The following is a 12,799-nucleotide window of genomic DNA, read 5'->3' as shown; positions in this document are numbered from 1 at the left end:
TATAGCTTGTGAAATTTCATATCAGACTCATACCCAACCCGAGTTTCGATTAAGACATGTAATTTTCAATGTAAAAATGATAAAAAAAGATATGGTTTTATCGGGTATGGTCTGAGTCTGGACCCGATATCATACCCGAAAACCTGATCCAAGTCTAGTACCACATGGGTCCAAACCAAACACAACCCGTTGACACCCCTAGTCTCTTGTTTGATTCATGATGAGAAAGGATTTTCCCACGAATGTTGCATTAAACAAATGAGACGTAAGGGAAACGCATTTTGTAATGTCTTGAAACACATCTAGAATGGCACTCTTGCAATTCTTGACACCTGACGCACCTGTTCGATAATTCAGGGTCAATTTCGTACCATGACACCTTGACGAAATAATAAGCGTCAGGCTCCATATTATTCGTCTTCCACGTTCGCCTGTCAAAAGGAGGAGGAGGTGGCAGCAGAAGAGAGGAGCTCAGAGAGGAAGCAAGCGTTCCACCATCTTCATTGTTTCAGAGAGAAAGAAAGAGGGAGAAATGGCGGGTGATAGGAAGATCGGGGTAGCTCTCGACTACTCGAGTAGCAGCAAGCTGGCGCTGCAGTGGGCGGTCGACAACCTGCTGCAGAAGGGAGAGACCCTCTTCGTCATCCACGTCAATCACAACCACGGCGAAGAGGTTCGCGACGCCCTCTGGGCTCAGTCCGGTTCCCGTAAGCACCACCCTCTCCCTCTCTCGATCGTTTGCTCTGTTTCATGTGAGGAATCGATCCTGTTTTTGCAGCTTTGATTCCGCTGAGCGAATTCAGAGAACCAAGTTCGATGAAGAAGTATGACGTCACAAACGATGCGGAAGTCCTGGACTTGCTTGATACTGCTGCAAGGCAGAAGGAGGCATGTCATCTTGATCTCGTGATTTTTTTTTGTTTGTTTGTGTTTTTTTAGGAGGGAGTGTTTTTTTTTTTTGGCAATTTTGCTTGATGGTTAGTGGTTGGTTGGTGTGTTTTTAGGCGACTATAGTGGCGAAGATATATTGGGGGGATGCGAGGGAGAAGCTGTGTGATGCGGTGGAGGATCTGAATCTCGACTCGCTGGTGATGGGCACCAGAGGGCTCGGGCAGATCCAGAGGTGAGACTCCAAGAACATTTTCTTTCTTCTTTTTTCTTTTTTTTTGGGGTACAAAAATTAGAGAGGATGAATTATCATCTGTTTGGTGTTTTCTCTCGTTTAACTCCTACTATAAATAGTTGAAAGAAGAAATGAAACGTGGAGAAAATCGAGTATAGTGTCGGTTGTTACTTTTGCCTTTACTGTTTCTTCTTCTCTTGATCATTAATTGGTACGATCATTTGGGTATGTGGATGGAGATCTGATCTATCTTAGCAAAGAAGAGGACAATAAAATGGTTATGTTTTGGGATGCACCCACATACCCAGAAAAACAGGGGCCAGCTGGAATTTTGCAGATGTCGAGTAATTTCCCAGCTTATCCTATTTTTCCAGAAAGCCGGTGCATCCAAACTTCTCACCCAGAAGAATAGTATTAAAGGGTTACTATACTGTGGGGCAAAATATAATGTAAATTTCCACTCATTCTGATTTTTTGATAAGTGGGTAAATTCAAGCTGTGCATAAGAGTGCTAGTCTTGGCTCCAAACTTGTGATTCTGAATGATGGGTGTCTGAGTCCACGTCGTTAGCTTGTGGGATTCGGCAGATAGAATGGATTAGAACAGTTGCTGATGGGTTTGAGTGCATCTTGGCTAAGATAAGGAATTGGGTTTTGTACATGGGCTTGTTATAATTGCCAGAATCCATACTGCTGACTTGTAGAATTGACTAGCTCAACTGTCAGTTGTCACAAGTCAGGTCGATCATTCTAGATTTCTGTCTTGGCTTGATCCATCCAGCCCGATCATGAGTTGGATTAGTTCCCAACTGTGATGGCTCCATAAGATTCAGAGGACTCAATAAGTTTCTCACAGTAATGCCCATTGGATGTAATTCGAATGGTCTGTATTAAAATAGCTCTCTTTGAGTTGAGAAACAGGATTAAAACTCATCTAAGGTGGTGAAAAATCACTGCGATCATGCATTAGCATTACCCTGCAGACAACGCCCTGTGATGTCGCTTAGCTTGATCCATTTGAAATCTAAAAATCTTAACGAACAGTCACAATTCTACTTGGCTATTGACATTAGAAGGCGAAGGTGAGGTATTTGGTATTTTGTGCTATTTTTTCACCTTGTCTTGAAATGCTAAAAACTTTTTGTGGATGGTTATAATTCTACTTGGCCATTTCATTAGACTACAAAGGTGAGCTATTTGCTACATTCTGTGCTGTTCAACCTTGTTGTTTTGTCTGTAAACACATACAATGTTCGTTTTTTTATGAAGGTTTACGTTATTAACTGTGCTGTCATTGCATTGTGCACATGCATATCTCCCTTGGGACAAATAATGCACTATCTTCCTTTGTATTTTTGTGGGTGATAGTATTTGAAGAAAGCATTGAGTCACACTCCTTATAACATATTCATGATTTTGTCATTGAAGTACAATAGATCATACATGAACAGTCTGAGCTCTAACATTTCAAAGGAGAACAATGAGAAATGTTCTAGAGATAACATAATAATATATGTCAGACATGGTCTCATTCATAAACATTGGGCACAATGAAATCTAAGTGCTAGCAAGATGCCTTTGTATGCCAAGAATGTGATACTACTGCTATCAAACAATTACTGTACTTGATGTGATGTAGAAATGCACTCTTACCCATTCGTCACCTTCCCATTTGCGGACTACCTTAGATAGCAAATTAGAAAGAGATCTGAAATGACAGTAAATCAAACAAGACTCATTTAGCTACACACCATGTGGATGACATGGTACATGTGGGAGAGACATGCCATTTGTCAGCCAAAGGAAGGAAACTAACAGATACAATGGGCTAAGTGTGAAAATGTCTTCAAAAGAGACAATGTGCACAAAGGCACTAAATCTTCAATGTATAATGTGTGCACAAAAGCACAAAAAGAGAACTTGAGATAAGTGTGCACAAAGGCACAACACATAAATTAGAACACAAATGCTCAAAGGCATAAAAAATAAGAAGAATCTTTATTGAAGTGAATAGGAGCTTTGCTAGAAAGCTTAATGAATACAAAGGGGGTTCACCCCTATATATAATCCACAAGGAGCAAAGGAGGGGCTCCAAAGTAGACGTTGGATTCCCTCCAATGGTTAGAAATCTAACCGTTGGAGGGGTCCCAACGTCTATTTGTGGGGTTCCTCAAGAATAAAAAAGAAATAAATAAAAAAGAAAAAGAAAAAAGAAAAAAAGGGAAAATAAATTATAAACATATTAAAAATTGAATATGCATAAAAGAGAGTGAAAAGATAAAATTATCCTTATCGGGTATTGCAAAAGGAATATACTTCTTATATATATAGGTACATATTTTAACACCCCCCCTCAAGCTTACGATGCGATGACCGAAAGTTTGCCAAGGAGAAAATGGAATCGCAGTGAACACAACGCCTTAGTGAAAAAATCAGCTAGTTGATATTCTGATATCACGTAAGGCAAATCAATGACATTCTTTAAATATTCTTCTCTAACATAGTGACAGCCCATCTCGATATGCTTTATGCACTTATGAAAATTGTGATTCTTTGTAATATATATAGCACTTTTGTTGTCGCAGCATAACTTTGTAGGCCTTTGAACACTAATCCACATATCTTTCAGTAGTTGCTGAATCCAAACAATTTTCATGGTGGTGGTTGCCATTGCTCGATACTTTGCCTCTTTAGAAGATAACGACACTTTCTGTTGTTTCTTGCATCTCCATGAAACCAAAGATTCTCCTAGAAAGACACAAAAATCAGTGGTGGAGTGACGGTTATTCGGGTCATCTCACCAATCTGAGTTATAAGCAATTAAATTTAACTCAGAAGACGAAGATAAAAATACTCCCTTATTTATGGATCCCTTCACGTATCTGATGATTCGAAGCGCAACACTCATATGAACTGTTGTTGGTGCATGTTGAAATTGACTTGCAACATGCACTACATGAGAGATATCTGGCCTGATAATACTAAGATAAGTTGCCTGTAAGGAGTATGATTTGCTAGAGGAATCCCATCACCAATCTTCATTTTTGTTCCTACTACTTCAGGAGTATCACAAGTTTTGTCATATAAAATACCTGACCTGTCAATGATCTCACAAGCAAGTTTAGTTTGAGACAAAAAATACCCCTTGTGAGAATAGACAACTTCAATGCCCAAGAAATATGTCAGAAAACCCAAGTCTGACATTTTTAATTTTTTAGTTAGAGTAGATTTGATACTTTTGATCGCGCTATTGCATCATCCCCTGTGATTAACATATCATCAACATATAATAACAAAATTACAATACCTGTATCAGAATTCTTGACAAATAGAGTAGTGTCAGTGTAGCATGAAACAAAACCATTTTATATCATTATACTGGTAAATCAATCATATCAAGCCTTGGGAGCTTGCTTCAAACCATAAAGAGCTTTTTGCAGACGAAAAACCTTACCTTTAAGTATATTCATACCCGGAGGAGCATCTATATAAACTTCTTCATGTAAATCTCCATTTAAGAAAGCATTTTTTACGTCCATTTGATATATGTTTCATTTTTTAATAGATGCAATTGTAATTAGGCACCTAATACTAACCATATGTGCAACCGAGGCAAAGGTTTCATCGTAGTCAATACCATATTCTTGACTATACCCATTGGCAACAAGACGAGCTTTATATCTTTTAAGAGACCCGTCACTCTTGGTTTTAACTTTTAAATCCCACCTACATCCTATAGTTTTCTTTTCTTCAGGCAAATCTTAGAATTCCCAAGTTCTGGCTTTCTTAAGGGCTCTAAGTTCATTATCCATTGTCTCCCTTCACTCTATCATTTTGTTGGCTTCTTCAAAATTTTTAGGTTCTATATAAGAATGAATAACACTAAGGCATGCTCGATATTTAGGCGAGAAGGATTCATAGGAAATAAATCTAGAAGGATTTTTCTTAATTCTTTCAGTTCTACGAGAGTTATTTAATGAGGAAGATTCACTGGATTCACTATACTTTTCAATTGCACTTTTAAAGTTATTTTTGTCTCTATGTGTATAAGTAACGGGATCATTGGATGTTCTTTCCTTTATAGGTGGATCAATATTGATAAGAAGAATGGTTGTCTTCAACTATATTTTCTTTTTCACTAAAGTCATCAAGTTTATCATCGCTAGAGATATCATCTCTAGATAGTAAATCAAACAAGAAAGAATAATCCATATTCTCTTTAAGGGATTCATCTTTATCAAAACCACTAACATTTTTTAAGAAAGTCACATTTCTAGAAACATATAGTTTGTCGTTCTTAATATCATAGCATCTAAATCCTTTTTGAGTTTCAAAATATCCAAAAAATGCACAAAGAATGGCCTTTGGTGTGAGTTTGTCATTTTTGCCAGTAAAGATAAGACATTTACATCCAAAAATTCTTTATCTATTGTAATCAGATTCCTTTTGGTATAGAATTTCAAAAGGTGAAGTTTTATTTAAATTTTTTGAAGGAAGACAATTTATAAGATAAACGGATGTAAGAGCCGCCTCGGCCCAAAATCTTTTAGAAATGTTTTGAAAAATGAGTAAGGTTCTACTTGTTTTAATAATATGCTTATATTTTCTTTCGGCTAGACCGTTTTGTTGCGGTGTTTTTGGACAAGATCTTTGATGAACTATTCCATGGTTGTTAAAATAATTTTCAAAATCACTTGAAAGATATTCTCCTCCGGAATCGGTTCTAACATTTTTTAAATTACCATTAAATTGATTTTTAATCATCATATAATATGTCTTAAACGTTGCAAAGACTTCATGCTTATGTTTAAGGAAGTATATCCAACAAAATCTTGAATAATCATAAAAAAAAATAACATAGTAAGTAAATCCTCCCTTAGATATCACGGGTGTCGGTCCCCATACATCCAAGTGCACAAGTTCAAAGGGTTTGTTTGAAAACATAGAACTTTGTTCAAAAAGCAAACTTCTAATTTTTTCAAGAATGCAATCATTACAAGTGAAATTACTTTTACACAGATCCTTAACAAAATGCAAATAAGAAAGCTTGACCACATTGGGATGTCTAAGTCTTTTATGCCAAACATTTATATCTTTATGTTGGGCAATATTACAAAAAGAATGTTTTTGAATTTGTAGAAACTCCATGTAGTAGAGATCTCCTTTTCTAGAGCCTTTCTCAATCAACTTTCCGAATCTGTGATTCTGCACCCAACATTTATTTGATGAGAACTTAACATCACATCCATGGTCCGAGAGTTGAGAAACCGAAAGTAAGTTTAAATTTAATTTTGGTATAAATCTAACTTTTGGAATAAAAAATCTTGTTTTTCAAAATTTTTAATTCTTTTGATTTTAAGATAAGCACCATTAGCGGTTGAAACAAACAATGAAAAAACATTTTTTGAATATTCGGAAAGTGTACAAAAACTTGAAGTCATATGGAAATAGGCACCCGAATCTAAGAGCCAAGAGATCTTACCGGGAGGAGAAGACATAGCGGCATTAGAGATGGATCTTTTGAGTAAGGGTTGAAGAGCCTCCATAATTTGACTTAATGACAATGCCTCATTATTGGAAGTAGAGGGATTCTCTTCTCTTTGTGGTTGAAATGTAGTAGACATAGCTACTTTCTTCTTCCACTTAGGACAAACCGGCTTAATGTATCCAGGTTATTTACAAAAGTGACAAATGATTTTTCCATACTCCCTCTTTTGATTACATCTTTTACTTTGTCCTCCTCTTTTATTTTGATCTTTGAAGTGAGAAGGTTTATATGACTTTAAATTGCTTCCAGGTCTAGAGACGGCATAAGCACCTTCATTTTTCATCTTTGTTTGAAGGCATGACAAAAACACTTGGGTTTGATTTACTCATTCCCAAGCGAGTCTCCTCTCCACTTAATTTGGTAAGAACATCTTTAAGAGGAGGAGAAGGAAAAGAAGATAGGAGAGAAGACCTTATTTGTTCAAATTCGGGCCTAAGCCCATTCAAGAAATTAAAGAACCGATTTTCCTCCAATTGTTTATGGCGAAGCTCAATGGCTTCTCCACTCCACTTAGGTTTTGAATTTTAAAATATTTGCATTGATCCTTGTCTAAACGAAAGAAAAAATCTATGATAGGATTTTGTAGTTTTTTATCTCTCACTCTTCATGTTTTTTGCTATATTCCTCATGTGCTTTTGTTCTTTTTTCTCCATCAAAATTTTTTCTTTTTTCTTTTTCAACCATCATAATCTTTGGCTCTGGTTTCAGTATTGAACCTTGGATATACCCCCAAAGTCCCTTCCCTTTGATGTGTGCTTTCATATTTTTGGCCCAAACACTATAGTTTGACCCATTGAGCTTAAAGCCAAGAGAAAAGTGAGAATCTTTTTCTACCATGGAGAAGTATATGAGAGAGAAAGAAAACTTCAAGAATAGAGGCTCTTACCACAAGGGGTCTTTTAAGCTCACTTGAAGAGATGGATTGCACTTAAAAGTGGATTGCAATAGCTTTCCATGCCAAAAAAGAAAAGATCGATAAACGTGCATGCTTTTCGAGGCAACCGCCGGAGTATGACGAAACACGTGCTATACGTTCATCGACCTTGCTCTAATACAACAACAACAACAACAACTGCGCCTTCATCCCAAAACAATTGGGGTCGGCGATATGAACCAAAAAAGAAAATCATTTTGGGTCTTCCACATGAATCCTTCTCCTCCAATCATTTCTAACCAATGCCATGTCCTCGGTGAGGTTCAAAGCATTCATATCCTTTCCTATCACCTCCATCCATGTCTTCCTAGGCCTACCCCGACCTCTTTTAACTAATATATTTTCCCATTTCTCCATCCTTCTAACTGGAGCATCATTAGGCCTTCGCCGAATATGTCCAAACCACCGTAAACGATTCTCTCTCATCTTATTTTCAATGGGTGCAACGCCTACCTTCTTACGTATCTCCTCGTTCCGAATCTTATCTTTTATTGTATTTCCACACATCCATCTCAGCATACGCATCTCAGCTACACTCATTTTTTGAATATGATGTCTCTTGGCAGCCCAACATTCCGTACCATATAGTAGAGCGGGCCTAATAGTCATCTTATAAAACTTTCCCTTCAACCGCAATGGCATTCTACGATCGCACAACACTCCAGTTGCACTTTTCCATTTCATCCACCCAACCTTTATCCTATGATTTACATCTCCATCAATTTCTCTATACTTTTGAATGATAGATCCCAAATATTTGAAACAATCATCCACCGGTATTTCTTGCTCACCAAGCTTCACTACACTCCCATCACTACTTCGTTGCTTACTAAACCGACATTCCATGTATTTTGTCTTACTCTTACTCAACTTAAAACCTCTTGCTTCCGATGTCTGTCTCCATAATTCTAACTTAGCATTAACCCCAGCTCTAGACTCATCAATCAAAACAATATCATCAGCAAACAACATACACCACGACACATTTTCTTGAATTGATCTCGTAAGCTCATCCATCACTATAGCAAATAGGAAAGGGCTTAAAGCAGATCCTTGATGTAACCCAACCGTTATAGGAAAATTGGTTGTTACCCCTCCACAAGTGTGGACATTGGTTACTACTCCTTCATACATATCTTTAATTATACTAATGTACTTAAGAGAAACACCTTTCTTCATCATTGTCCACCAGATAACGTCGCTAGGTACTCTATTGTATGCTTTCTTCAGATCAATAAAAACCATATGCAAATCTTTGTTCCTCTCTCTATTTCTCTCAATAAGTTGTCTAAGAAGATGTATAGCTTCCATAGTTGATCTTTCAGGCATAAAACCAAATTGATTCTCCGATATCATGACAACCTTCCTCAACCTAGACTCAATCACCCTCTCCCAAAGTTTCATAGTATGACTCATGAGTTTTATACCACGATAGTTTGTGCAATCTTGTATATCACCTTTATTCTTATATAGAGGCACCAAAGTACTCTTCCTCCACTCATTAGGCATCTTATTTGTCCGCCAAATCTTGTTAACCATTCTAAACCTTTCTCTCCCAAGCATTTCCAAGCCTCGATAGGTATACCATCTGGGCCAACTGCCCTTCTTGATTTCATTTTCTTCAAAGCCTCTGCAATTTCTTTCTTTTGAATCTTGCGCATGAAGTCACAATTCATCTCATGAAAAGGAATGGACAAGTCTCCAAGATCCTGAGCATGCCTTTCATTAAATAGCTTATCAAAATAATCTTTCCATCTCTCCTTAATCTCCTCATCTTTGACTAAAACCCTTTGCGTTTCATCTTTGATACATCTAACCATACCCAGATCCCTCGATTTCCTATCTCTCATCTTTGCAAGCCTATAAATATCCTTCTCGCTCTCTTTGGTATCCAACTTATCATAAGCCTCCTTTTATACCTTATCCCTCGCGTTCCGAACTACTTTTTTAGCTTTTTTCTTTGCTATCATATACTTCTCCAAATTCTCATTATCACGACTCTTACTTAGATTTCTATAACACTCTCTTTTAACCTTAATAGCTAATTTGACATCCTCGTTCCACCACGATGTATCCTTACCTAGCGGTGCACTGCCTTTAGACTCACCTAATACCTCCTTAGCCACCTTTCTCATGCCACCCGCTATCTTATTCCACATTGATTCCGAATCCTCCTCGAGACACCAATCAACTTCCTTAACTACATGCTCTACAAACATTCTCTGTTTAGCTCCTTTCAGTGCCCACCACTTAATTCTAGGATCCATCATATGTCTATTCCTTTTGCGGCATTGTCTAATTCTAAGATATAAAATTAAGACTCTATGTTGTGTAGCTACACTTTCTCCCGGTATAACCTTACAATCGATGCAACAACCCCTATCTCTCTTTCTAAGTAGGAAAAAATCTATCTGGCTCGTATTAACCCCACTTTTAAATGTTACTAGGTGAGACTCCCTCTTCCTAAACCAAGTGTTTGCTAAGATCATATCATAGGACAAACCAAAATCTAAAATCCTCCATGGATACTCTCAAATCCATCCCTACTAATGCCTACATGCCCATTAAGGTCACCGCCGATGAAAAGCATGTCTTCAAAAATGTCTTCAAAAGAGACAATGTGCACAAAGGCACTAAATCTTCAATGTATAATGTGTGCACAAAAGCACAAAAAGAGAACTTGAGACAAGTGTACACGAAGGCACAATACATAAATGAGAACACAAATGCTCAAAGACATAAGAAATAAGAAGAATCTTTATTGAAGTGAATAGGAGCTTTTCTAGAAAGCTTAATGAATACAAAGGGGGTTCACCCCTATATATATTCCACAAGGAGCAAAGGAGAGGCTCCAAAGTGGACGTTGGATTCCCTCCGGTGGTTAGAAATCTAACCGTTGGAGGGGTCCCAACGTCTATTCGTGGGGTTCCTCAAGAATAAAAAAGAAATAAATAAAAAAGAAAAAGAAAAAAGAAAAAAAAGAAGAAAAAAAGAAATAAATAAAAAAGAAAAAGGAAAAAGAAAAAATAAATTACAAACATATTAAAAAAGATGAATATGCGTAAAAGAGAGTGAAAAGACAAAATTACCCTTGTCAGGTATTACAAAAGGAATATATATATATATATATAGGTACATATTTTAACACTAAGCTGGTTCTGATTTTTATTATCTAACCTAAGGTCTCTCACCCTTTTGCATACTTGGTGATGGAAACAAGGGGTATTGATGAGATGATTGTGGTGGTGGTGGTTTTTTATGGTTAATGATGGTGTGATGATTGATTAAAGTTGACTATGATGGTGATCATGACAGGATGTTGTTGGTGGTCATGGTATCAGACCATGAAATCACTCATGGTAAGGCATGCTGACAATGATGTCTCTTCCATGTTGGACGATGTTCTTGATAAAATGCTGTACATGGCTGTGTTGAATTGGGGATAGTGGTGATGATCCCAATAATGGTAATTCACATGATAAAATGATGAGGGTTCATCACAAAGGATGACAACGGTTATGATGATGCCAACAAAGAGAAATGGAGGTGGCCGGTAATGAAACAAGTGAATAAAAGATTGTATCATGGTGGAAAAGTAAGTGCTATTTTAGATTAGTTGTTACTTTTCATCTGCAACAACAGATAGTAAGTTAGTAGTAACCTAATTCAGTAAACAAATTCTAATCACATCAGTATCTCATGGTGTTGCACAAAAGCAGGAGGCATGTGTGTGTATCACAGTTATTCTGAAAATATCATGATATTATGGTGGTGGAAAAGTAAGTGCCTTAGATTAGTCGTTACTTTCCATCTGTAACAGACGGTAACCTAAATTCAGTAAACAGATTCTAATCACATCATTATCTCATGGTATTGCACAAAAGCAGGAGGCTTGTGTCATTGGTATATTGAAAATATCGTAATATTATGATGATGGAAAATTAAGTGTTTTTTTAGATTAGTTGTTACTTCTCATCTCATCTGTAACAGACAGTAACTAAACAGATTCTAATCACATCAAATATCTCATGGTGTTGCAATGTGTTTGTTTGTTTATCACTGGTAATTTGAAAATATCGTGATGTTATCAATATAAAATCAAAAACCTATTTAATGTTTAATGATCTTGATTATTCATATATTGTCAAAATAAAAAAATACTACATTATTATTGCAATCATCTCGTGATATTAATGTGATAGTGTCATTATGTTTCCACTACCTTTTTTTTGCTTTTCTTTTTCAATTTTAAAAGTAAAACATAGTTGTCTCTTACTTTTTGCATTAATTTTATATTAGAGAATTTCTCAAGATTTAACAAGAAGCCTTTAATATCTCATGCATATATATAAAACTAAAATATATGTTAGTGTATGAGAGGGAGAGAGAGATCATCTCATGAATCTTGAATTTTCATTATCACAGTTTTTAATATTATTAATTCATGTACATGCTGCCACGGATATTGTTCATATGTCACTAGAAATGGATGTTTCGTTCAAGAAAACACCTTTTTCTTGTAGAATGAAATGGATACTTGAGGTAGAAATTTAATCATGAAAATATTTACCTTTTGTTGGTTCAATTTTCATGGCTCCTTCTCAACTGATTACCATCCTTCGTGTTTCTGTAATTTACAGGATCTTGCTGGGAAGTGTTACAACTTTTGTTCTGTCACATGCTTCATGCCCAGTGACCATAGTGAAAGATCCAAAGTCCAAGCCATGAGGAATTGTCTGCAACATGTTCACAAATCTTGACTTTTATGTAATAACATTCTAATAATCAATCACATATATGGTCTGTCATTTGTTGTGAAACAGAACAGATAGAATACACAGGAAGAGTGATAAATCTGTAGAACTCTTTAGTTCTGTTACTGCTGAACAATTTGATGTATCTTTTCTGTCAAATCGATGATCCACTAGAACCAGTCACAATGGGATATTCTTGGCAAAGGAATATCTTGGGATATTTTTGAAAAATGAGATTTTCTTGGGAAAATCTTGGTAAGTTGAGAAAATAAGAATATAGATAAATATATTTTGAGGGAGAGGTTTATTTTGAGTGAAAAAGAATGAAGACTAGTTCTTCAAGGTGGAGAAGAGAAATGAGTTGTCTCATATTGGAGAAACTAGTGCGGGCTGGCCTCCTTTAGTCTATAAAAAGGAGAACCATCCTCCTTCAAATCTCAC

General features: G+C 36.4%; 1 protein-coding gene across 1 annotated transcript; it reads left to right on the top strand.

The window, feature by feature from the left end:
- Positions 1 to 444: 444 nt before the first annotated feature.
- On the top strand, positions 445 to 12,517 carry LOC149839931 (universal stress protein PHOS34-like). Its single transcript, XM_090004279.1, has 4 exons — positions 445 to 707; positions 779 to 888; positions 1,005 to 1,123; positions 12,245 to 12,517. The coding sequence occupies exons 1-4, from the start codon at positions 533 to 535 to the stop codon at positions 12,330 to 12,332; spliced, it is 492 nt and encodes a 163-aa protein (XP_089860405.1). The 5' UTR covers positions 445 to 532; the 3' UTR covers positions 12,333 to 12,517.
- Positions 12,518 to 12,799: the final 282 nt, after the last annotated feature.

This window comes from Nuphar pumila, chromosome 4 (assembly GCF_984573655.1).
Source record: "Nuphar pumila chromosome 4, dmNupPumi1.hap1.1, whole genome shotgun sequence".
Taxonomy (NCBI): domain Eukaryota; kingdom Viridiplantae; phylum Streptophyta; class Magnoliopsida; order Nymphaeales; family Nymphaeaceae; genus Nuphar; species Nuphar pumila.
This window is presented reverse-complemented; position numbering and strand designations above follow the sequence as displayed.

Coding starts and splice junctions, on each gene's coding strand:
- LOC149839931 (XM_090004279.1), top strand. CDS start 533: ATGGCGGGTGATAGGAAGATCGGGGTAGCTCTCGACTACTCGAGTAGC. Junction 708..778: donor CTGGGCTCAGTCCGGTTCCC/GTAAGCACCACC, acceptor CTGTTTTTGCAG/CTTTGATTCCGCTGAGCGAA. Junction 1,124..12,244: donor GGGCTCGGGCAGATCCAGAG/GTGAGACTCCAA, acceptor TGTAATTTACAG/GATCTTGCTGGGAAGTGTTA.